This window comes from Acanthopagrus latus, chromosome 22 (assembly GCF_904848185.1).
Source record: "Acanthopagrus latus isolate v.2019 chromosome 22, fAcaLat1.1, whole genome shotgun sequence".
NCBI classification, from domain to species: Eukaryota; Metazoa; Chordata; class Actinopteri; order Spariformes; family Sparidae; genus Acanthopagrus; species Acanthopagrus latus.
In genome coordinates this window covers 21,047,327-21,074,074 of record NC_051060.1, presented here as the reverse complement: position 1 = coordinate 21,074,074, position 26,748 = coordinate 21,047,327, and the positions used below count along the sequence as shown (strand labels likewise).

General features: G+C 43.2%; 1 protein-coding gene across 4 annotated transcripts in view; it reads left to right on the top strand.

The window, feature by feature from the left end:
* Window positions 1–26,748, top strand: part of evlb (Enah/Vasp-like b) — a 48,268-nt gene that overhangs the window by 16,044 nt on the left and 5,476 nt on the right. For all 4 annotated transcript variants that reach the window (XM_037086366.1, XM_037086365.1, XM_037086364.1 and 1 more), the window contains exons 2-4: window positions 16,567–16,735; window positions 17,589–17,766; window positions 25,396–25,462. In XM_037086366.1, the coding sequence (XP_036942261.1) occupies window positions 16,567–16,735; window positions 17,589–17,766; window positions 25,396–25,462 (414 nt within the window). The remainder of the gene's footprint in view (window positions 1–16,566; window positions 16,736–17,588; window positions 17,767–25,395; window positions 25,463–26,748) is intronic.

The window sequence follows — 26,748 nt, the reverse complement described above, 5'->3', positions numbered from 1 at the left end:
TTTAGAAAAATGATAGTGCTTTGGGTTAAAATAGTTAAGCTAGCCATGTTAGCCACATTAGTTAAATTAGTTATGAGCATAAGTAAGTGTTTGACTCATCCATTCACACTAAACTCCTCCATACGTGGATGTTATCTTCATACTCGACACCTGACTTCCTCCTTTGCCGGCGTCTTGATTACTACAGCCACGATTATCTTAAAATATGGGTCTTAATGAAGTCTTTGCACAGATACATGTCTGTTAAACTGGTGAAGATGTTCTCAATTTTTAAAATAAACTTCACAAAAAGAAAAATCCTTTCTCTCTGGGTCAAACAGAAAATAAACCAGGAGATAAAAAGAAATAACTCTTGTTGTTTCAGGCTTATTTTAACCACTGCTAGCTAAGCTGCTGTGCTACAACATGCTAACTGTTTCCCTTCAGGTGTGATATCCACAGTGATATTGCTAAACGTGTCGTCTTGTGCTGGAACGTCTGTACAGCTCGGAGGCAAAAGCTAATGCTGTGTCTTTCCGTTGTCAGCTGACTTTGTCCTCATGGGGAAAACGACAGCGCTGGTCGCATGTTCAAATATTTAAAAGCACCTATGTTACATTAACTGACAAGGACGTCTTGTGTCCATGTGAATTATGACTTTTGCGTCACAGCAACAGAGGCAGAAGCAGCATGATGACAGTCGGCGTTAGCGTCATTTAACTGTGACCGTGATCTTTTCCCTAACCTTACCCAAATCTACCCTTTTTTTTTTTTTTTTTCGCTCAAATGGTTTTATTCGCTGGTATTATCTCCAAATGACCTGCAGTTTTGTGTCATCTGGTTTGGAGGACTTGTGTCAGCCGGAGGAGCGAGTTCTCAAAGTCAGCTTTGGAAATGACAGATCATTTTCCAGGTCACTGTGCAGTAAGTCACCTCAACGTATCCTGTGTTAATAAAACAAGACGATGAGAAGATGGTGGCTTCTGACCACTTCTCTGATTGCTCCTCCATCTCACCGTTGAAAAGCCTTTGACTCAAATCCAAGAGCTGCTGTAATGTACGTTATTGCTTGAGGATTATGTCTTGCGACGATGGAAGGGCTTTCTGTTTTTCAGGATTCCCAGAGGAGATCAAATGTCTGTGTTATTCCCTCAGTGCATCGTGGCCCTGACAGATTAGAGATGGAGTCCACCGCACGTGCATGTCAAACATAAGAAAGCACTGGCGGGAATTTGTGTAAATATTCTGGGTCGTTGGGTCCACTGACTGATGATTCGTGGCACAAACAGGAGCCGCACGAACCCACATGTCCGCTACGCCGCTGTGCGTGTTTCAGGAAAAAAAAAAAAAAAGAGTACGAGCCGGCCAATTACAGAAGCCGGTGAGTGTGTTTTTATGTGGACTATCAGGTCCCAACGTAGTCTGCAATAGAGAGCACTTAACCTAATGGCCTTCAGCAAACGCTCAACTGTAAAATGGATCACATGTAAACATGTCTGAGCCGCGTACGCGTGTGTTCGTGCAAGTGTGTGTGTGTTTGTGTGTGATTCTTCGCGGTAAGTAGCAGCAGTTAAATGGCGTCACGGGGGGAGAGAGAGAGCGCCGCCTCGGGGCATCTCCACAGCTCTCTCCTCCGTCCTCGCCTGCTAACAGAGAGCAGGAAGTGTTTCTTTTAGACACTCCTGAGTGATAATGCTTCACCTGCAGTCTTCTCTTTCTGCTGGGAAGAATTTTTTTTTTCCCCCTCTGCCAAACGGAGACGCATGCATTTTTTAAAAGCCACCCCCGCTCTCCTCTGTGCTCCCTATAATCTGTATCTCTCTGCCTCCTTAGATTTATCTCTCCGTCTCTGTCTTCCTCTTCTACGCTCTTCGCTTTATTTCCCTGTCCCTCGTTTTCCCCTGGTGCTCGTTCTCATTTTTTTTTTTTTTTTTTTTTTTAATCTCTCTCTTCCTCTCAGCATGGGGTCGAACGTCTCTGCCCGGCCATTTAGATCCGGCGGCTCGTGCTTGATTGGGAGAACGCCTGCCTCCCTTACATGAATGCAGCCACTCAGCGGTCGACGCAGACAAAGTTTTCCCTCTAACATGTTTGCAGTAGCGCATAACTTCGGCTGGAGGTAGACGAGGACAGCCCGAGGCATCGGAGGCTGTATTAAAAATTCCAACGAACTGCTCATTAAGCCGAGATCAAGATTCCCACGAACAGCAAACTAGACAGGAATGTCTGGCTTCTTGCTGGACTGGAACCCTTTAATGTCACACACGAAACACATGAAACAGAAATGAAATGTCCTTTAAAGTGTACGAAACATTAGAAGAAACTAGAAACTAGCCTTCTAACCAGCTACCTCGACTCGTCCTTTGCAGGTCAGAGTACTAGTCTTGGTCCGAGCCGCTGTAAATCGCCTCCATACTGAATTCCTTGTTGTCAACGTCACCTCCGTCGGTCTCGTAGGCTGTGTTTCGTCTCAGTCTGGTGTCGAGTTGTGTTCATGGTCGAGTTAAGTTCTATTGCCTGTGATCAAACATCAGCTAACAGGGCCACTTAGCCGCACTGCTCACTGAGCTAACTTCTGCTAGTGGCGGCTAGATGCAGAAAAAAGCAGTTAGCTTTCTTCGACAGGTGGCCTTATCGCACATTTGGCATTTTGACAAATACCCTTGCTTGCTTTCCAAGTAGTAAGAGGAAGATGAGAAGATGTATCCGAAACTTGTTAGCTTAGCCTAGCATAAACACTGAAAACAGGGGGGAAACATCTAGCCTAGCTCTGTTGAAAAATTACATCTTTGGGCAGCTCTTAACCTGTCCAGCTGTTTTGCCTTTTCTTCATATTTATGCTAAGCTAAGCTAACCAGATGCTGACTTTGTCTTCATCTTATTTAATCTCCTATTCTGTTTTCAATCATCACCTAACCTCCTTTATTAGCAGATCAGCGCTACGTGAATAAACCAGTAGAGTGATGTAGCAAGCTGATTAAACTGAATTCACATGGCTCTTCTTTAGGTGACACACTGTAAACACTCAAATGTGAGAAACATCTAGCGAGATATTGTGTTTGAATGGAGCACATGGAGCTATTTCTGGTCTGGCTGTCGTCAGAAGTTCAAAGGTGCATCGAGATTGTGATTGGAAGAGATTATGATGTTTGGATGAGTGGGGTATCTTCTCATCTAACTCGCGGCAAGAGAGCAGATAACATTATTTCCCATAATGTGGATTTATCCTTTAAAGTGATCTTCATGCACCTGCAGGTTTCACATCGCATCCGCCTGCACATTATCTGATCTGTGCCGTGCGTTCGGCTCTGAGTTCACAGCAGATTAACTTGTTTGCTCAGGGCTGCAGTCAACTCATCAGGGATCTATTGACCATGTGTTGTCTCTGCCGATGCCTCTGTTACGTCAGGGGATTTGGCCGACTTTGCAGAGACATAAAGGACCATCCGAAGACTAAAGCCTCCGGTGCTGAGAGTCTCGGTTATTTTCCACTCTTCTGTCTCTCTGATATGAGCCAAGCGGGGTCAGACGCTCCCCTCTTTAATTTCGCTTGTTCCGCCTGGCGTCATCCCGCGTTGATGGGAGGATAAGTCAGGAGGGAACGAGACGACGCGAGGACAGCAGTTTAAGTGTTACGACCATCCAAAGTAAGCTCTGTGTTAGACCTCGCGTACCCGACATTTTGCTGACGAAATTAAAACATCCCCCCTTGAAAAAAAACACTAACACACCACTTAAACTCTTTGTGTATCTCAGGCAAGAGTTCCTCGTCCATCACAGGTCGTAAAACCTGCGTTTATCAGCCAAACACAAAAGTTAAGAGTACCCGATCTAACAAAAAAACTCCTGCCCTCCCCAACAAGATTTCCCCACCGCTGTGCTGCTTTTTCGGAGTCTCAGCATTAGCGCTCGAGGTTGAGGAAACTCTTAAATGCTTTATGCGATCATGCGGAGCAGCAGTAAAAAGAAACCTCATCCTTGCACTCTCTTCACAGGCTCTCAGCTCGAATTAAACCATAAACTAAAACCTGTTTTATGGCGCCAGAGAGTGTGGCTTTATTCCTTTTGGCCGTCCCGGATGACCTCTGCGGACTGTCAGAGACGTTTAAGGCTTTATTAGCGGTTTGAGCGGTGAATAACAAAACCCCCAAAGCGAGGCAACATGTACAGTAGAAAGCAGAAAGAATTGTGCGTACGGTCCGCGGAGTCTGTAGCGTCTGCCTCCGAGGCGACATACATTATTCTATAGCTCACACACACACACACACAGTCGTATGGAGGCGTACACCCGCGTTAACACACAGCTGCAGCCACGTGAGACTTTGATGATGAGAAGCTGAGACAGGACATTGTGCAGCATTGTTGCAAAGACATCCGCGTCTGTAATTAAGGAGCCGACTGTCTGAAGGCTTATGTTGCTGTTTTCTTTTTCTTTTTCTTTTTTTCTTTCCATCCGTGTCTCGCTGCTCATTCATCTTTTCTTCACAGCCATATTTTCTAGGCCAAGCGAATATTCCACTCCAGTTGTCATGCCAACAGATTAGCGTGCTCTTGCGTGGTCTCAGCAGTCGGCACTAGAGTCTAGGAGTGTGTGTTTGCATGTGTGCATGTGAGGTCCCACACGCGTGTGTGTGTGTGTGTGTGTGTCATCTCTGCAGGGTCTCCAGGCTCTGGCATGCATTCAAAAACACACAAGCTTAAAACACTCTCACACACACACACACACACTAAGAAACATGCTGTTTCATTAGCTTTTGTAAAGCTCTCATAGCGGACGACTCACCACACGGAGGAGGACCGCACTGAAAATACACAACGAAGTTACTGCAGAAGTTTTAAAGTGGGTTTTTTCTCTTTTACTTTATTGTGTCATGAAGCATTTTTGTGCATGAGAAAGTTCTGCAGAGTGAAAACGCCCAAAGTCCACAACAAAGGGAGTCACTCTCTCTTCATGCGCTGCTTGAAATGGCTGAATTGGTGTCGAGCCTTTACTTCTGTAACGTATGTGTGTCACTATGTAACAGGTCTTATGTAAATATGTATATTTATACATATATTAAACAAATATACGGCTGTACCGCAGCCATAGTTATCAGCTGTATCGCCGTTATTTTAGATCACACTACCTCACTCGGCCTCTGATTGGCTACATCCTGTGTGCAACTCTCATCAAAGGTTGAACAGAGGTGCGATGTCTCACTCTGTAGATAAAATGGAGTGATCCATGCACAGTGTGAAGAGAGATGCTGCAGCAGTGTTTATTGAGAATTAAAGCATGTAAACCTTTTCAACTAGGACCCCCGAATAAAACTAAAGGTTAAAAAATAATTAACCTGAAAATAAGCATAATATGATTTAAAGACTGAGGTTTGGTTAGAAAATGGGAATTCAAACATATTTGCCAAAAGGACAACTGTGTTATGTTTGAACTGATTTACCCAAATCTATAAGACTGATTAATGTTTCCGACCGTCCCTGTTTGTCTGAGTATGATGGACGCTTCTAAGATGCTCAGAAATTCCAGTATTATTTGCCCAGTAAACACTGAATTTATGAGCTTTGGTGCTGACAAAACCCCATAAACAACCCTGACAACACCATTAAAAAGGATTTTGTGAATAAGCATTAAAACCACTTCTTAAATGTCAGTGCTTCTAACAGGCATTTAAATCAACCAGCCGACTGGTTTCAAGTCTGAAAGTTTTATTTTTTCCTACAAAATCGTCATAAAACTGAAACCAGTCACACCTTTCATAAAATTTAAACAAGGTGTCTCTTTTAGACTGGACGTACCAACATGAACATGCTAACATGCTGATGTTAAGCAGGATTATTAGTGTTTTATATTCAGTCAAACCTCTTGTTGTTGAGATTTACACCTGGAACAAAGCAGCGGACACATTGTTCTGGCAAATGCTCTTCTTAAATTCCTATTTTTCTGTCTTAACTGTGTTGGTTTTAAGAAAAATGTCCCTGTAACTGTGTCAGCGGTCTAGAACAGTGCACAGTTTGCCAGATTAACTTCCACAATAGCCTGCACAAAAATTGGGCCAGAGAGCGAGATGATTTAAAACCGTTGGTCCGTAGAGATGAAGTTTAAAAGCCGGCGTTCTATTTTGGGTGCTAATATGCAGTGTCACGTCTAACAATAACAACTATTACTGAGTCACGCTACGGCTTCTCTGTGAGGCGTCATCCTCCCCGTCTGACTGTCCTCCACTAGAACGTTTCCACAAGCTCACGGTGAGTGAGTGAATGTCTACGCATGTAAAACTTGTAACCTAATTCAGCCGGGGCCGACTATTTTTAGACTTTTTTTCCTTTGCAAGTTGAGCAATTCGCTGTGTTTTATAACTGTTTGTATTGAGCCGGCAGCCTGTTTGAAAGTCTGCTGTCAGCGCGGTCCCATTTTCCTCTCCTCTAGAGTCGTCTCTCTTCTTTTCTTTTTTTTTTTTTCCACTCTCCCTGCTTCACTTTTTTTTTTCCTCCTCCACCACCGAAACCTCAAATACGCAAGCAAAGCAGCTCGCTTATGTAACCGGCCTGCGAACCAGCCAGACAGTTTACTTTCTTCTAGACCATCTTTCACGGATAACGGCATAAACACGCAGTGATTTATACCGCGAGACAGAAACATGGGGGCACACACACACACACAGAGGTATTCCCGGGAGTATGATTTCAAATACTGTTTCTACATGGTTTATTTTATACCACAGTACCAAAGTTTTAGTATTTTGTCACAGCAAAATAACAACAATGTTTTATAACTGTTAAAACCATGATGGTTTTTTGTTGTTGTTTTAAATAACCCAACCACGAGGCAAGAAAATCTGTGCTCAGGTAGCAACAAATCAAAATGTATGAATATTGGAACTTTATTAGTTATGTATGTGATATTATTTGTACATAATTATTTGTAGTAATTATATATCCTTTTTATTTTTATTTTATTGCCTTTTCTAAGCTTTGCAGGGCAGTCGTGTCCTGGCAGTCGAGGTTATTTCTACTAGTTTGAGATAAACTACATTTTAATGCCACATTCCTCCATTTTGTTCCTTAAATTCAAGTTCTAGTTAGCTTATTGAAATGATAGTTTTGTTCTGTTTTTAAAGTTTTTTAATAACAGGCCCTGTTGCAGCGGAAAAGGGCCACCGTGCGTCTTCATGAAATGTTGGTTCGGCTTGTTGAGTTTGGGGCTGTTTGCAGGGATGGTTAGCATCCAGCTAGCAAGATAGGAAGTCACTGAAGAGAGGAAAAAGCTACAGCAGTTTACTGTCAGTTAGCAAGCGAGTTAGCGAGTTAGCTCATGTTATCCAACAGTTTTGGGAACTCTTGTTGCTGAAGTTTGTCGAGGTTAATGTAGCCGAGGCTTTAGCAGACATGCAGACACAGTTGATGAGTAGAACGCTAAAATACACTCACATACAGCTGATGAAAAAGTGATTAATACACATTAATTGCTGCATATTGTTACACAGAGCTTCTTTAAACCATAAACAATTCATTTAAAACCTCCTTTTTAACACCGCAGTCCGGTTCGAGCCCCTCCCACAGTCCTGCACAGGGGAATACATTTGCATGTCAAAACTTTTTGATCATTTTGCAGAGTTACAGAGGAGCAAACTGTCTGAACATTTTCTGCAGAGCAAACATGGCTGACATCCAACACAGCAAGCTCCAGTTTCACAGACGCTGCAGCAGCAACTGGGACGAGCTCCTGGTGTGTAGTGGTCTCTGAAACAACCGCTGATAGAAGTTTGTTTGGTGACTCGAGCGGGAGCAGAAATTAATGTCATTTAACCAAAGTGGCTCCTCATTATGCCAACTGGCCCCCGTGGTTGGATTACAGTGTCGGTTTAGCACAATTTATCCCATTTTCTATGAAATCTGAGGTTTAGCTCGGGCTCAGTCTCATTGCTAATGTAGCTTTGCCCTGGCGCGCTTATAAATGTTTAAGCTGTCAGCTGTTCTTTTTTCTGCTTCATGCAGCTTTGATGTTTCATGCAGAAGATGCTCACACACACACACACACACACACACACGAGAAGTTTTGTTGTGCAGCCTGTCTTGGCCGGTTTGCAGGCGGGAGGATTCTCCATCACTCTCATCTCGTCGAGGAAAAACAGAGAGCGTTTAGTAAAAAGGCGTTAGACAAAAAAAAAAGACAAAACCGTTTGCGGTGACGATTGTTCTGCCAGCGAACTCTCGGGGGTTTGGCCGTTTTCCCTCTAAGCAGCTGACTGCGGGACACAAAGGCACTTTTGTGTGATCCCCTCTCCTCATCTTTCATTGCCACTGAACCACAGATGCAACAACATCTTCATAACTTCAGTGAATCAGCGGCGGTTATAGCCAAAAATAAAGATTTTGAAAGCATTTGGCTGAATGCTGTCACATCGTAAAATCTAATTTATGCGTTGTTATTCACTCGTGGGGACTTAAAGTACCACTCTACTTAAAATCCAATGAATATTAAAGGAGAGATATAAAGATTTTTAAAAAAAACCAAACAAACACATAGCCGGCTGAGCCACCAGAGCAGCACAGAGTGATATTAACCAGGAATGTTGGAGCTAAATCTTAAAGTCTGGCAGTATCGCGGCTGCTCGACTCGTCTCAAGGTCGCTGCTGTGGTTTGTCAGGATTTTTTTGCACATGAAGATCGAAATCTCAGAGGAGGATCCAATGTTTGGTTTGCAAATCACATGCGAGTGTCTCAGCGACGGCACCCGTGAATCTAAATCTCATTTTACAGCTTAAACACATTTAGATTTCAGAATAAGAGCTGTGATTTCTCTCTCTCTCTCTCTCTCTCTCTCTCTCTCTCTCTCTGTTTATAGTCATCTTCAGCGATGACTGAGCACACTCAATTACAGTGTGCATACGTGCCATTTAACCACAATTACCCGAGGTGAGGTGGTGTCATGCAGCCAGTGTGTGAGAGCTGTTGTGTTTACGTGCATTTGTACGCGTAGTTCAAGTATATTTCCTGCGCTACACTTCAAATCTGTAGCCTGTCGTCTTCATATCTCTCTCTGTGACGGTGTAATGATGTTCACAGTGAAGTTTAGTTGGCAGGTAGTTGTGTTTGTGTTGTTTTCCGCTCTTTCTGTGCGTCTCTGTGGTGATGCGTCATCACACAGGGGGTTTTTACTTTGTATTAACCTCTTGTTCTGGCAGGAGCATCGCTGGATAAGATAATCCATTAAGTCAGTTTAGGTCAGTTTTTTGATCTCCTGTCGACTGACCACTGGCACGTTTCCATGCAGGGGCCGTATTGTAAGCTAGTTTGTCTGCTGGATTGTGTTTTACCTTGTGTAACCTGCAGAGACGGCCATGAAGAGCTGGTTCCACTCCAGGTTTGTGTCCTTTTATGGCCTCGATAGTTAGTTTGTGTCTGATTGAAGCTTTGTTTGGATCTTAAATCATGGATCATGAGCTTTATGATAAAACTCTTTGTGTCAGCATCACTCAAATGTGAGGCGATGAAGTGATGAAGTCAGCCTGCATTAGTTTAATCTCACAGTCAGTCTGTTCGACCCAAAAATACAAGTCGTATTTGTTCGCAGCATCACAGATAAAAACATCTGTTACTCAGTTTGTCAGTTATGAAGACGGTTTGGTTTGTTGACTACAATCTTTTGTAAGTAAAATGAGCATCTTGATGTTTTAACATGTCATTTTTGTGCATCAGCGAGCAGATTTTCACATCCCTTCATTCATTCATAGCTCCTCTTACAGCTATTATAGAGGCTTTATGTACAAAATATTCCGACAGTATTCCTACTCAGCTGTTTACATGGCAGATGAAAATGAGTATTGTGGTAATATTTACATTTACATGCAGTCTGCCTCTGTCATGTCTTCGACCATCTTTCTGAGAAGGTCAACATTGCGATATTTCTCCTCTACCATCAGCCTGGAAAACTGCTGGCTAGACAACACATAAAACTGACTGTGATCAGAGTTTGTGTGTCACAAACTGTGGGGGGGAAAAAAAAAAAAAACACCAATTAAGACGAATATTCTGTGTGCTTGTCTCAGTGGAGCACTCGGGATGTTTGAGGGCCGGGGCACCACAGGTGTCCAGGTGGTGGGCACAGTTTACAGTTTTAACACTTGCATGTGAAACTGTGGAGATTGATCCTGTTGCATTGTGGGAAATCATTTGAATTCCCTAACCTCCTCCCCCGTGTCGACTGTTTCAGACTAAATCGTTTGGTCGTAGTCACTTCCTGTACTTTGGTTCCCTTTGCAGCCCTCATTCACGCAAAGTGGAGCATAACTGAACAATATTAATCCGTGCTGTGACTGTATACACGCAAAATTTGCATTTGCAGCGGTGTGTGTGTGTGTGTGTGTGTGTGTGTGTGTGTGTTTCTATTTCGGGGGCCCGATCCTTCTTTGTTGTCGGCGCACCGCTGCCTTGAGCGCAAGCGGCCCCAGAAAAAAAAAAAAAAAGTGGAGCAGCACAATAGCTTTGATGTTGTGATGTCTGCAGGGTGGTGTAAGAGCTGCCGAGCTGCCTGCTGAGCGGGCCGAGACGTACGCCAGCGTCCCTCTGACAGCACAGATTAGTGTAAGCGACAGGCTGCGACTGACACGTGCAAACACTCGCGCAGTGACGGGAGAAACGTTCACAAGAAGACGGAGTGACAATAACACACTCGGCGATACAGATGCGGCTACCAAAAAAACGCTCTTAAGTGACGCAGAGCTGCTGATATTAAAAAACTCGGCCTCTGGCTGGTGCTGATTCACATGAACAGACGGGGGGAAAAAAATGAATGAGTTCTGCTCAGGGAGTCGAAAGCATTCAGTTCCAGTGGGACTTTGGAATAGAAGAATGACTTCCTACGTCAGAGACGGAAAAAAAAAAAAACGATTCACACAACAGCAGTAAATTATGTGAAAATGTGGGAATTTCCACCTCTGCTAGGGTGCAAAAATGCCATTACCAAGCAGATATGGTGCTAAATTTAAATTCCACCTCCCTCTTTGGCAAGTCATCAGCAGAGGAGAGGATCAAAGTGCTAATTAAGCTTCATGCTCGGGGAGGTTTTTATGTTTATATCCCAGCCATGATTCTCTCTCCTCTGCTCTTCTTCTGCCGTCTACCTTTTTATTTTTTTTTTCCTGCGTGAGTCAGAAGCTCATCCAGCTGCTCCGACACTTCATGGCCGCGCTGCTCATCTGTGATCCGAGAACTGACGTGAGCAGTGTAAATTTAGCGCAGGCAGGAAGTTTTGCCGCCAGAAATTTAGACGGGGGAACGAAATGCTTTGACGACTTGAGCGGCGTGGACGGTCCAGGTGTTGTGGACTGTTGTGTCCTCATCGCTGATGGAGGAAATGCAAAATGCTGATTACTTTTTGTTTTGTGTGTGTGTGCAAGAGAAGAGAAATGAGGAAAGCTCATGGTGGTGGAAGAAGTTTTTTTAAGCAAAGCGGGCATCCCATTAACCTTTCAGTGACCTGAGACATGAAGGAGAACAACTTGGGCTGATGTGTGTTCATGTGTGCAGGAGTTTGCAGGAGGGAGATAAAAAAAAACAAAACACGGGTCGCATCTGAGCAATAATTATTCTTTTCAACCCTGCAAAGATGCCGCGGCGTGGATGAATAATTCATGAGTTCAGTACAAACCCTCATTAATCTGACCTCAGACAGACACACGGACCCATTAACTCAAGAGGTCGGACGCTGAGAGGCCAATGCAGAGCGTCTGAATAATGACAACATCGTGTTATTTAGTGTTCAAGTCATTTGGGCGACAAATTAGACAGCGCGAGTCACTCTGAAGGAGTTTTTCACTTCATGTCATGTGTTGTTTAACTCCACGAGTTAATGATTTCTTTTCAGTTCAGAGCGAATCCATCGTGCACGATCTGTTATCGCCATGTTGGTGTTTTGCTTCAGGACCATAATGAAAACTGACCAATCATGTTTTTGTAATGTCACAGCTTAGTGGGAAAAACCTGACCAAATCATTTTGTTGCTTGAATCTAACAAGTAGTTTGAGTTTTCTGAAACTGACAAATAGTTTTGTTACCTGAACCTAACAAGTACTTTTGTTGCCTGAACCTAACAAGTAGTTTGTGTTGTCTAAACCTAACCAAACAGGGGCAGAAAATCAAAAGTAAACTGAAAATAATGACTGAACAGTGTAATAAAATGCTCCAACAGGACATGATCTCCAGTCTCTTCAGTGAAAGTCCTAAACTTAACTCAGAAGCCCAGATATGTTTCTTCCAGGTTTTTAATCACCAGTTTTAATCACTGTTTTATAAGTTGACTTTCCTGGAGCAGCATTAATGATGATGTGCCAGGAGTAACAACACCAACATGGTGATGTCAGCCGTCACCTTTTCTCTCCTTCACGCAGCTGCTGAGGTTGTATTCATCTCCGCCTGCACTGTCAATATCACGTTATGATGTCTGAAGTCATTGAGGGGTGAGATTATGCACTGAGGGTTGGATTTAAATGCAACAGTTTCTTTTGTTATGAATGTAAGAGTGCAGCCAAAATCTGCATCATCACGCGGAATAGCTCTTTAAATAAGTAAGGATGAGGTTTTTAAAGGTGAGCGAGCACATTTTACACTTGTGCATGATTCCTCCTCCCTGCGTTAGTGTTCGGACGTTTCCGTGGAGGACGATTCCTGAGCAGCTCTCTGAGATTTTTCCTCTGTCTGTCCCTGTCAGCTTGAATTTACCGCAGCGCAGACCGGCCATGAACGCACCGGAGAGGATGGCGTTTAGAGTGCGAGGTCCGTATGTGAGCGTGTGCTGTCAAGGTGAATTCAGAAGCAGCTGATTTATTCATGTCCTGCGGAGCGTTTGTTAATTTTTCAGCCGGTGTGGCGTGGAGCGATCCTCACTATACGTCCCTGTGTTTGTGTGCACGGGCGAGTGTGTGTGTCTGTGTGTGTGTGTCTGTGTTTGTGTGTGCGTCCCATAACTGTCAGTCAGAGAAACGTGTTTTCTTGTCGCCTCAGCTCCTTCACAGCTCCTGTCTCTCTTTCTTCTCCTCTCCACCACTCCATCTCCTCCTCCCTGTCTCCTCCAGTTTTTTTTTTTTTGTTTTTTTTCCTTGCTCGAGTCTCTTTTAGCACAAGAACCCTCATTTATTCATGCTCCTGGGCCTTCGATGCCATTTTCAGCTGGTTGCCAAGAACTGCTTTTTAAAAATTAACAGAGTCGACAAGTTAAAGAAAATAAATTAAACACATGGTCGCCCCGGCTGCTGGTGCTCGGGCTGATTTCAAGTGTGTGCACCTCAAAAAAAAAAAAGGAAGTTATTTATACCTCCAGCTTAAAATGCATACAGCCGGGTATTATATGGAGGTTTTTTTTTCTTTTTTGTGTGCGTGTGTGTGATTTCAGTGGCTTCTAGTCCTACAAGTTTCAGCTGCTTCCTGCCGCTCACCTTTCAGTGCGTTTTGACGTGAAAGAAGAAAAAGCTATTTTCTTTATCCGAGTGCTAGTCTTGCGCTTTCTTTTAATGAATACTCTTCAGAAAGGACGGGTCGCTTTTTTTATGATGCTATGTGTGCACAAGGGCACAGCAGCTTGCAGAGAGCAATTAAGGATGCTATCTAGGCACATACTAAGTCGTTTCTATACCAGAGTATCGGTGCATTAAAATCTCTCCCCCCTGACAGTTAAGGGAAATTGGCTTCCTCACTTTTTCTTGCAGAGAATTACATGAGAAGATCAACACCGCTCTCATGTTTGTATGTCAAGTGTAGAACTAGAGCCTTGAGGTGATTAGCGGGAAGGTTGCTCATTATTTAACACTTTGTAACACACAATGCCAGCAAACAATGCTATCACATCATCATGAGCACAACAAATTCAGACGTTGAGTCGTTTTTTTCCATGTTCGTCATCTTATTTGAGTTTGTTAACTTAGCAACATTAGCTTAGTAGCGGTGTTGGAGAGGTTACTTTTGAAATGTAAGAGGTTACAGATAAATAAGTTCCCTGTTAAAGTAGTTTAATTTACAGTTAATCCACTTTTGATTAAGGAGACATGTTTGGCTCATGTTCAGGTTCATGCTTTTATTTTGGGTTAATACTAAAATAGCTTTACATGTTTCAGTTTTGTCATACTGTCCAGTTCTGCAGCTCTGTATTCCCCCTCTGTCTGTTTTAGCTCCTGTCTCTTTAAGGCCGACCCCCCCTCCTGAATACACAGTCTGCTCTGATTGGTCAGCTCACACACGCCTGAGCTGTCACCACTGACAACAACAGATCAGCTGTGCTAAATCAATTATTTTCTGACCCCCAGCAAGTGGTTTTTGTGCCCAAACTTAAGCTAAGCTAAAGCACAGCGTGCGACAAAGTGACAAAAACAGAAAATTGAACCTAAACAAACGTAAAGTTGCAACATAAAGAAACATCCAGTCTTAACTTAACTTTGGTTTTGGAGAAACGTCCCTCACTAACATCTATTCTGGTGACTGGGTTCACATTTCACATCCCCAAACTTGTAGTTTGAGTGGCTAAAAAAACGAGTTTGTGGATTCAGAGGTGATGTTATTCAATTTGACCTTTAAAAGCACTGATGAGCTCATCTGGACAGATCCAGGCTAGCTGTTTCCCCCTGCTTTCAGTCTGTATGCTAAGCTAAGCTAATCATGTCTGGGCTCCAGCTTCGTTAATTATCAATTAATGAGGCATATTTCCCAAAAAGTCAAACTACACCTTGTATCATGTCCATTACATGTCATCCTTTAAGATGCACCATACGTCTCTGGCCGTACTTTATGCTGCGTTCACATGCAGCTCTACAAACCGAGACTTTTCCCTCCTCTCCTTCTCTGACGCAGCTCTTTCACTCGGCCTCAGGGGTTGATCCACTAATTTTAGCTTGGCAAAGAGGCAAAGACACAGATGGGACTCTTCTCGTTAATCTCATTTGCAAGTCAAAAATGTTTTCTCTGTCTCCCCCCCCGTGTTTTTCCTCCTCACGTACTCCAACCTTGACTTTCTGTTTTTTTTTTCCCGTCACTCTGTCGCAAATTCAGCGGGTGCCTTTTGTCGCCGTGTGTTGTAAAAGAAAGAAAAAAAACACATGGAAGTGTGTGTGTGTGTGTGTGTGTGTGTGTTACAGAGCTGCAGTCAGCTGATGAATGCAGTCAGATGGGAGAGCAGGCAGACACAACACTGGAGGCCACACACACACACACACACACACACACACACACACACACACACACACACACACTACAACTGCCTCTCATTAAGGACTTCAACAGCTGCTGGACAAGCGCTTGATTACATTTGGATTAGACCATTAGTGTAACACAGGATTAGGAGGCCGAGTTGTTGTCTTGTAATTATCTCACTTACATCGTCTGACGGACAGACAGCAGCAGTGACATCAGTGACATCAGTCGGTGCTGATGAAGGAGGATTTGACCCTGCAGCATCTGCACGATAGATTTTTTATTTACAGGCTGAGAGCTTCTCAGATCAATCAATCTTACAGCGGCACGAAGGTGTGAGCGCTTCAACCAGAGAACGATTCTTTCTGCTGCGGTTGTTTTGTTTGAAAAACGAGTGTGACGTCTTAAAAAAGGAAAATGTTTTTTATTTATGTTACTACATGTTTTTTCTGCTGTTATAATCTTTTAATAATCTTATGACCCGTCTGCATCTCAAAATCATCATGCAGCAAGAGTGTATGGAGGATTTAAACTGCCCAAATCATAAATTAATTAATAAATAAATGACTCAATAGATTAATATGATTTATGTTTAGATATCTATTTATGAATAGATATCATGTCATATAAAATATGATATGAAATTATATTTATGTTTATCTATTATTTAATTTTTTTTACAGTCCCATTAAATAATCAGTTTGCTTTATTAACATATTTGTTTTCAAATGTATTTACGTTACGAATCTATTTATGACACATTTTGGTTGACAGCTCCCTCAGTAACATAATGAAGCAGCAAAAGAAAATGCGTAAATGAACAAGTTTGGAGAAATAAATAGCAGCACAATGCAAAGAGGAATAATAAGATATCAAAATAAAAACATAAACAAATAAATACATTTTGAAAGTAATAGATAATGTGATAAAATTAAAGATTAAATGGAAATAGTTATAAATAAGGGGGAACTGGTGCAAAATATATTTAAATCACATGTGATAGATTACTTCGTGTTTATATTCATTTTTTTATATTGTGTTTGGTGCATTTAAAGACATATAACTTTATTTAATGAGTCGTTTATTTCTTTATTTATTTTTGTTTTGGGCAGTTTCATACCTCCGTACCAGTGGAGGTCTGTGTCGTAACATTTTTCAGCTGTCTATAACACTAAAGGAACATCATAATTATATATATATTATATATATACGTTGATGGAAATGTGCATATCAATAAAGAGGTCAGTAACTTGTTGAGTTCAGTGCACATTTAAATCTGAAAGGTATCGATATTGGATCGATACTTTCTTAAACGAGCATCGATTGACAGTCGAGATGATGATTCCTGCAGCCTTGACAAAACTAACTCCCTCCCTCGTCTCTTGTCCTTCTCCCTTCATTCCTCCCACCAGCGAGCAGAGTATCTGCCAGGCGAGGGCCTCAGTCATGGTCTACGATGACACCAGTAAGAAGTGGGTGCCCATCAAGCCCGGACAGCAGGGATTCAGCCGCATCAACATCTACCACAACACTGCCAACAACACCTTCAGAGTGGTGGGCGTCAAGCTGCAGGACCAGCAGGTAAGTTAGCTGTTTAGCCACCAGAGAGAGAGAGAGGGAGGGAGATTTCATGGTTCTGTGGGAGGATTGCAACACGCTGAACATTCGGGATGTTCAGATTGTGATTGTGAGATTTCTTTTGAAGTAACGCGCAAGATGTAATTGTTGTCAGTGAAGGAGAATTTAACAGGAGATGATAGCAGTGGTGCAGGTGCATGTGAGGACCAGAGCTTCACTTTGTGTCGGTCAAAGTCTGTGTGTGTTCATGAACCCCAGTGTTTCATTAAAGGTCTTTAGCGGCACTAATCCTTCCCCGTTCTGCCGCGACTGACTCCTTCTTCTTCCCCTCCGTCAGCCTCCCGAAACGACTCATTAGTACTCGGCGGCCTTACGTGACACAATACTGGGCTTAACCAAATTAAAAAGTGAAATCCAACTGACATAATAGAGATAAAGATGAAGAAATAAATGAATAATTCTCATTAAAAAAATTAATGTATTTTCCATGCACCCACCATGATGTAAAGAAAAATATCAGCCTTTAAACCTGATGGCAATATTATAAGTGTGTTAGCCACATAAAAACCTGTGACAGGTGACAAATCCGAAGTCTGTTACGAGCCGAGCCGTTGAACACAATGTGTTTCCAATGACAAAACACAAACGCAGAGCCGGTTCATCAATTCTCTGGCATTTAAAGGTCTTTTTCCGCCTGTGACATTATGAGAACGGCGATTGCATGTTTAATCTCGCCGCCTGCCGTCTTGTGGATGCGTATCATCCCTCAGAGAAACACGATAGACACTCTGCAGCAACACATCTGTTTTCCTTCAGTGAACCACCGCTCCGTCTTTTCCTCCCTCGTCTCTCACAGGTGGTTATCAACTACTCCATAGTGAAGGGCCTCAAGTACAACCAGGCCACTCCGACCTTCCACCAGTGGCGGGACGCCCGGCAGGTCTATGGCCTCAACTTCGCCAGCAAGGAGGAGGCCACCACCTTCTCCAACGCCATGCTCTTCGCCCTCAACGTCCTCAGCGCTCAGGATGGAGGTGTGTTTCTCCTCCGTGTCTCACATAATGGGATTATGTTTTGAGTATTTTAGGAAGGAGCTCACACGTGTGACCAACCCGACACTCAGCTTCCCTTCAGGAGCACCAGATTGTATTTACAGGTTTCTTATTCCTCACACACTTCTTTTTGTTGACGCAGTAGTTTAGAAATCCAGCGAAATAAATAATGTGGAACGCATCAATAATGCAGCGGAAACATCAGAGTGCAGCAGGAAGCCAGAGACAGACTGATTTATACCGCTGCTGCCGTGTCACACATCTCGTCTTACACTGTAGTTCACAGTTTCCTGACTTCTTCTTCTTCTTCTTCTTCTTCTTCTTCCTTCCATCAGCTTCTAGTTCATGTCAAAATCATATGACAGTAATAACAGTTATTTGTAGCTTAGTGGTGGTGATGGAGGTGCAAAAATAACAGCAGGAAGTGTTTGATGAATGAGACTTTGCAGACTTTTTTAACACGTGTTTTCTCCGTCTCATGAGACATCTGCTTCGATTCCAGCTGGTTGAAACTTCGCTGTAACGCCACAAACCAATCAAAATAATAAATACATGTGTCGCTTTTCCCATCCGTCCAGAGGCAACACAGCCAATCACACGGTCGGAGAGATGTCAGTCGATCACAGTCTGTACATGGCCACCCTACAAGGAGTCTAATTCAGCACCTGTGTGGGTGAACCATTGGTATATTTATTATAACGTGTATTCAAAACAGGGAACGCCGCTGAGAGTCTTTTGGAAAGGAAGCTTGTATTACAGTACATATAAAACATTATTACAACAAGCCAGAGACATGAGAGACAGTTTCCTCTGACCTGTTCCTCTTACGTGGAGCGGTGGAAGTGTTTTAGATCTGGCTTCCCACTCTCAGTATTGACACTGTGAGACCAAACAGTCTTTAGATTTAGTGCAGCGTTTACTTGATTTACGGTTAAGACGACATTAAAGATACCCTGGTCGTTTGCCGAGAAGTGCTTTGTGGAAAAACAGAGTGCGGTGCCGTTCTTTCTCACTGAAGCGCTCCAAAGCTGCATCAGGAGTGGAGGCAGGAGAGTGCACATAAATTAAATCACCAGAGTCCTTAACGGATAAAAAAAAAAGGATGACTGGACAATTTGCTCGATGCTGTTTTGCTTTTAGGGACTTAGTCACTTCATTAATGTTGTTTTTATAAACTTCTGGCTTCACATCGAGTCAGAAATTGAGGGGTTTTTTTAAGAACAATTAATGGAGACCTATTATGCTTTTTCATTTTTTTCACAGAAGCTCCTTTCTCCCACAGGAAACACTGCTCCTGAAACGCCTCATCAGTAGTCCCGCCTTTAATTCTGTGACTCTCTGACATCACACTATGTCACCATGTCACACTTTTGCATAATGCTTATTAGCTAGTTAGGCACGTAAATACTGATTTAACAGAGCTTCTCTGACCTTGTGGTGCTGGGTCAGGCGTGTGTGAGCTGACCAATCAGAGGAGAGTGTGTATTCAGCCTTAAAGAGACAGGAGCTAAAACAGAGCGTTTCTGACTGAGGGGGAATACAGAGCTGCAGACCTGGAGAGTATGAGTAAACTGATGTGTTTTTTGAGCATTAAAGCATGTAAATATATTTTAGTAGTAACCCGAAATAAAGTTATAAACCTGAAAGTGAGATTAATACGTCTCCTTTAAAGTTTCCTGTTATGCAGAGTCGGTTCCAGCCTCAAACTGAGCAGCATGTCTGTGATGAGCGGCCTCATGTCGACACACACTGAGTCTAGTTCCCTCTACTGGGCACTTCGGAAAATAAGTTATGACACAGCACCCTCCGCACATGATAACTGAATCTAAACGCTGACCTATAATGAGGCATCGTGTGTCAAGTGTGTCAGAGCGCTAATGGAACGGATTAAATGCACCGTGACCAATTCACAATCCAAGAATAACTAATCATAGCGCCTCATCAGGCAGGTTTATTTAAAGACTTATTCCAGTGGTGAACATACATACGTGCAAGACAGGCGTCCTCTTCAGCTCGGCGCCTGCACGAGTGTGTGCACACGTGTGTGTATGAGTAAAGAGGAAGACAGACAAATATAAATTGGGCAGTGATAGAATGAGAGACCGAGTAGGCAGAGTGAGTATCGCAGCTTGCCAGTCATTACTTCAGCAGCAGCAGCAGCAGCAGCAGCAGCAGAGCGTCTCCCCCTGCAGTCCCCTCCAGCCTCTTAATTAGAATGAGTCATTGAGAAGATCTCCCCCGGGTCCCGTGCTAGAGAGCAGATCTTTTCATCTGCCTAATAACACGAGGATGGGGGGGGGGGACAAAGAGGCTCGAGTGACAGCAGCCAGACACGAGTGCACAAACGGAGGGTACACACACTCGACACACAGATAGACCGATAGACTCAGTGCTGCCAGCCTCGCTACGATAACAGCTCTGACGCCAGCTGCATGAAGAGATGCAATCTGTGTGTCGCACATACGCAGAAGAAAAAACGTGTTCGTGTGTGCAGAAGACACTAAGTCATGTATTTTGTTGTGTGTCTCTTCAAAGCATCTGTTTTCAGCACATCTGTGCGCTCAGAGTGTTTTCATAAGACGTGTTCACACCTGGAAAGCCAAAATCAGTTTGATGTGTGATTCTCCCTCCACTCTAAACAAGTGTGTCTGCCCCCTCTAGTGGTGAGAAGGTCAAACCCTGACCTTTTTGTCCTCAGTGTTGTTCTCACACTGGAGTAAATACTGTGGACTGTAGCGGGACTGATGGGCAGTAATAAACTTTGGAAGTGACACCTTTGTGTCACCTGTGAGTGTGAAATGACACAAAAAATGTTCTGTGAAGTGTAGACGTGTAGTTTATGTTCAGTTTTTATGCTGCGCTTATGGTCTGGATAGGTTTAGGCACAAAAACCACTTGTCAGGGTTAGGAGAAGATGTCACTTCCACCAGGAAACTCAAAACTTCCTGGTTCCTCTGTTGCTGATGGACAAATTGTCTTAAAGGAGACATATTATGATCATTTCCAGGTTCATAATTTTGTCTCTTTAAGGCCCCGCCTCCAGAATACCCCGCCTCCTATGATTGGTCAGTTCACACACGCCTGACCCAGCACTGCTCACCACAACAGAGCAGCTGTGCTAAATCGATTCTTACGTGCCAAATTAGCCACTAAATATTAAAAGCGGGGCTACTGATGAGGCATTTAAGGAGCAGTGCATTCTGTGGGAGAGAGGAGCTTCCGTTGTCGTGGACTTTGACCTTTTTTAACTTTCAAGAACTTAAGATAAGAAAGCATGATCGTTCTCTTTTAACTTAAGTTTACGTCGCCCTTGTCAAACTGTTAAAAAGCAGATGTGTAAAATAGGAACACATTCATCCACAAAGAGTCTGTAAAAATCTGAAAACAAATATGCACAATGGTGCATAAACATGTTGATGGAGCTACCTCGCTGGCTGCACACGACCAAGAAGGAATGAGACCACTTGAGCCACAAAAATCCTCACAATGGTCCTTGTTACTTAACTTTAATAGACTTCAGGCGTGTAATAGTATCAACTGCTCCTGCGTCATTTTTTCATTCTGGGATAAATGTACGTCCTGTGTATCACCATAATCCCATGATTATATATGTAAGCAAACAACAATTACATGAATAATATTTAAGGCATTTAAGGATTGTGTGTTGCCCTGGTTCTGTCACCACAAACGCGCCTGCAAATTGTCCAAACGCCTCCTCAGAAATATGCAGTTTTGTTGCCAGTAGCACGGCTGAAAAATGTCCTGACGTCTGGGGAAAAAAATATATGTATCCAGTTGTTTCACGCTTATGAATGTTGACACAGCGTCTCAAACGGTGGCGTCTCGATCCGGCTGCAGTATCGCCGAGTTCTCACTGACAAGAAAGTCAGCTCGTATTCATGTAATCTGAACGTGATATGACGTAGAAACGTTGGGATGATGTGAAATGTACGGAGGTTTTGCAAAAAAGCAAAGTGCCAGCAGTTTATTCTGGTGACTGGGCTGTTTCGAGGTAATGGATAAGACCCACGTTGAATTCTGTTGAGCTCATTAATGTTTGATCATCACCAGATGACAACAAAATTAGGGAGAATGATAAAAATGCTCCCAAGATGTTAATTTAAGTAGTGCTCAATCTTTCCCTCCAGATTAAGAGCACCCAGTTGTGATTATCAAATCTTCAGCTCTATTGAGGATGACAGTAATCTTGATTTGCATCTTCAGCAGCAATTATATGTTTGATTTAGTTAAAAGAGGCCGAACTTTGTCTGCCAGGTGAAAAATCAGCTTCTCATTAAACACAACACCTTCATGTCTTTAGTGGCATTTTAATGGAACACACGACTTTCTGCATGTACGAGGCTCTGAACCAGAGATGCATGTGGATCAGCTGGTTGATATGTGTGTGTGTGTGTGTGTGTGTGTGTGTGTTTGTGTGTGTGCGTGTGTGTGTGTGTGTGTGTGTGTGGCATCAGGCAGCGCAGCCTACAGACAGAGCCGACCTTTTGAAACATTAACCAGAGATGCTCGCTGCGCTGCTGCTGCTGCCTGGAGGTGTGGGTTACAAGAAGATGACAGATGATACTGTGGCTGTGTGGAGGAGGGGAGGAGAGGCAGGCAGGTGAGGAGAGAGAGAGGGAGAGAGGGAGGGAGGTGATGGAGGGGGAGGAAGAGGAGCTGAAGGAGAGAGATGGTCAGCAGGGAGTGGGCCTGTCAGTGCCTCTGTATCTGCTACAACCGCTTCCTGTTCTTCAGCATGTCATGTAGGTAGCAAAGCTCCAGTGTGTGTGTGTGTGTGTGTGTGTGTGTGTGTGTCTGAACTTCTGCATGATATTATTTTCAGTTAGTGTTTGTCTGTGTGTGTGTGTGTGTGTATTTAAAGGTTGTGGTGTTCATTCCTACAGGTGTGCAGCCAAATTATAGTTTAATATTGCAGCACGAAGTCCCTCTTTAGATCGTGTAAATCAGCTCCCTGTATTAGTACTGAAGTCTTCTTCCACAGTAAAAGTACTGTGAGTAATAAATTACTCTGTTCTTGCTGAAGTAAATGTTTAAAAACCAGCTTCACTGACACCAGGAAATGGCCCGTTTTTAAGTTATTGAGAGTAAGAAAGAGGAACAATTGCTCCCTTTATCTCTCCGGCTGTCTGAGGAGGCAGATTTCAGACTTTATTTTCAATGAATAATGTGGATATCAAGAATAAAAGGCACCGTTTATAAGTTCTCTGATGATTGAACGTTATCTGTAAGACAATCCACGGTGTCTGGTTCTCACTGAGAGGCGGCAGCAGAGTGATTTCAGCTGTAATAAATGACACCGTTTGAGTAAAAACTTAAACAAGGGAAGTTTCTGACAGGAAAAGAAAAGATTTGAATCATGAGTAAGTAGTGGAGCAACAATGCAACATTAACAGGTCGAAGACGGATACTTGCAACGAAGTGGGAAAGCAGGAAAATACAGGCAACGTCTCGTCTTTTTTCTGTTGTTTTGTCTTGTTATGTTTGCCATGTGTGATAGGCTGAAGTCAGCTTTGTGATGGTGGAAGGCAATAAGACGAAAATGTGACGAAAATGTCAGGAGCAGAGAGTACAGATAGTAAGGAGAGAAAAGTAAAAAGATGTCAGGAAAATAAATACTCAAGTAAAGAACAGATACCTGAAATACCTTGTCAAGTACAGTTACAAAGTATTCGTACTAGACAAAGCATTTTGAATTTACCATGGGATTTAAGAGCATGTAATTTCCATTTATCATGACTTTTTACAATGTGAACTACCAACAACTGTCCATTTTAATGTGTCATCTGTCTGTCATTTTTGTATTTCGCCGCGTAACGAAGTCGACTCTAACAAACTAACGAATGTCGAGCTTTGAGATGTGAGAAGACTCAGAAGACAGAACATGTCAGCGTTTGACAACAGACATAAACGATATTTACTGTATTGTAAAAATTAAAGTCTGATGAAAGTTGATAAAGAAACTAATCAACAGATTATTCAGTATTAGAATAATCAGGAACACAGTAGTAATATGTAAATGTGTGTGTCGTGTCTGGTGTGTGTGTGTGTGTGTGTTGGAGGAGGTTTCTGATCATAGTCATAGTGAGTCAGGTCTTTTGTCGTCGTGTGTTATTTTTAGGTTTTGTGTCACTTGATCTACGGCGGCCATTATCACCGTCGGGCCGGCCAGAGAGTCACTTCCATTAGAGCTGTGAGCGGCGGAGAGTATCGGCGCCGAATATTGACCCCTGAAACGGGCCCGACTGTGTCGAGCTGTAAAAAGTGTTGCGTAAGGGCTTCCTGTGATGAGACGGGGTCGCTGGAGGAGACCCAAAGGAAGAACAACAGTGTTTTTTGTTTCCTGCACACTGACGACATCCCTCCGTCAGTGATTAATAGCAGAGGAGTCATAAATCAAAGAGGTTTATCTTCTGGTCCTGTAACTTCACAAAGACTTCATCCCACTTCTCAGTTTGCCAACAACACAAATGTGAGCGTAAATCCTGGAGCTCTCCTCTGAAGTCGTCCTCAGGAAGAAGCGGTGAAGGTTGATATCGTTCAGTGGAGAGAAAAGGTTTCGCTGAACAACTGATGAGTCACACAGATCTGATTGTAATCCCTCGGCTGACGTTCCTCTTTTGTGCTCCGTCTTATCGTGTCTTCAATTAATTACACTCCATATCTGCAGATCTCATTTTTGGTGTTAAACGGATTACATCGGAAAAGTGCCTCGTAGCTCAAATCTGAGCAGGAGGAGTGACTTTGATAGCGATCCTCCTGTGATTTATTTACCGGTACATCAGTAAAGCGAGATGATTCTGATGAAACGAGGAGGATTGATCTGTTTTCCAGCTGCAGTCTGAAGTCCGGTCTCCCTCGTCTGTGAACTTTGACCTCCAGGAGCAGATGTGTGAAGCTGCCGTGCAGGCGCAGCAGCGTGTTGTTAATAACTCTGCAGGCGCAGACGACTGAATTTCCTCTGTTTTCAATTTGGGGCCATCTGCTTTCAGAGAGACGCTCAAACACACTTCAGACCTCAAACGTTTTTTTTTTTTTACGTTCCATAACACTTAACGGACATCTTCGCAGACAAAATACACTCGGATCTCTGGCTGATGCTTGTTTGTGTATTTAACCTCACTTCTTAAAACTTTTCTTCATATTTTTTATGTTGTTGCTGTAACATAGTCGGGGTATCATCATCTAGTATCGAGTATTGAGAATCTAAACCCTCATGCCTTGAGGATCTTGTTTCCCAAATTGGTGCATTGTGGGTAACAGGAGCTCCCGTTGTGCGCACACACACACACACAGACACACACACTCATGTTCTGCTTTGCCTTCTTCAGCCGAACAAGTGGATAAATCAATTTATGTTAATTCACCTAGAGTGAGGGATTAATGTGCTTTTCACCGCACATTACTCATCACAGAAGAAAGAGGACGTAATGATCGACTAATTCCCCGTCGTTTGCTGGTTAATTGTCTCAACTGGGACTAATTTCAATTAACGTGACGCAGCTCATAATGGATTAATAAGCTCAACTTCACTTTATCTGTCTCTCTCTCTCTTTCTTTTTCTCTCTCCCCGCTTTTTGTTTGCCTCCTCAGGTCCGGCTGTCCAGCGCCAAGTCCAGAATGGACCGACTTCAGACGAGATAGAAGCTCAGAGAGCGAGGTGGGAATTTGATTGACTTATCTGTAACATTAAGTATCAGTGTGTAGGATTCAGTGGCATCGGGAAGAACCTACGGTGGCCCTCAGGGAACATAGGAACTTGCACACGAGTTACGTTCTCCAGTGTTCTGGTTCTCGGTGCTGGGTGGGTTTGGGTCAGGTGCACTTCTGGAAATAAATGACACTATATGGTATATAAGAGCGAAAAAAGTGAACCAAAACAAGTAAAGTTATGGGGCTGTGAAACCAGAATAATAAGCGGGAAGATAAAGCTGACAGGAAGTGCAGTTGGATGACAGATCTGTTGATATGTCACCACTAGTGGCCCCTCTTAACACACACTAGTCATGTGTTGCCTTGATGATATGAAAATATTAACTACCGCCCCTTTAAATATGAGTAGAAAGTGAGATTTGAATGCTTAAAAACTGAGCATGCACACAACAGAACGAATGCTGAAAGTCTCTCATGAAGCAGTCGAACGTTGTGTTGTCATGAAGGATCCCGTCGCTCGGAACAAGAAGCCTTTTTTTTTTTCCAGACTTTCCTGGAGACGAGCTCCTCCAAAGGCCAGATTTCTTTTTGGAAGACGTAAAAGATAGCGAACTATATTTAGAAGGATCCATGTGGGGATGTGACATTTACCGCCTTGCCTCTCAGATGTTTACCTGTGAGACCTCTTGTTATTTTAGCACAGGTACGACGGCTCGTTCAGAAATTTCTTTTCCTTTTTTTTTTTTTTTTTTTTTTTTTAACCAAAATAATCCTCAGGCCGGGCGGATGAACTTTAAGTGAACTCGGTCTGAACGAGTTTTAGAGGTTAGGATTACGTTAGCGAGCGCCGTCCCGTGTGTCTGACAACCTGTCACACACAGGGAATATGAACTCCAGCGGCTGAGATAAGCAGACAGACCTCGGTGGCCTCAGTGACTTTTTATTCCCATTCTCTTTTCATCCCTCTGCTGCCCTTAATACCCTCTGCCGCCCCTCATGGGACTATCACTCCAGCGGTTAACAGTCGGATAAAGACTGTGAGGTTTTAGGAAACACATTCCTCCTTCCGACTCACAGAGGCGGTCGACTGATCCCACTGTGGCTCCTCTTCCTCAGAGACACAACTGGGTCTTTGTTGCTGTTTTTAACCTAAACCTATTTTTCGGGCCAGCCTATTGGTCCACCCAAATGCCAAATGCCAGGGCTTAAGAGAACAAATATGACGGGAGTTGCGGCTCTCTCTGATCCCGTGTCTGCTAAACTGTACCTCTGGCACAAAGGATTAGGTCGCTG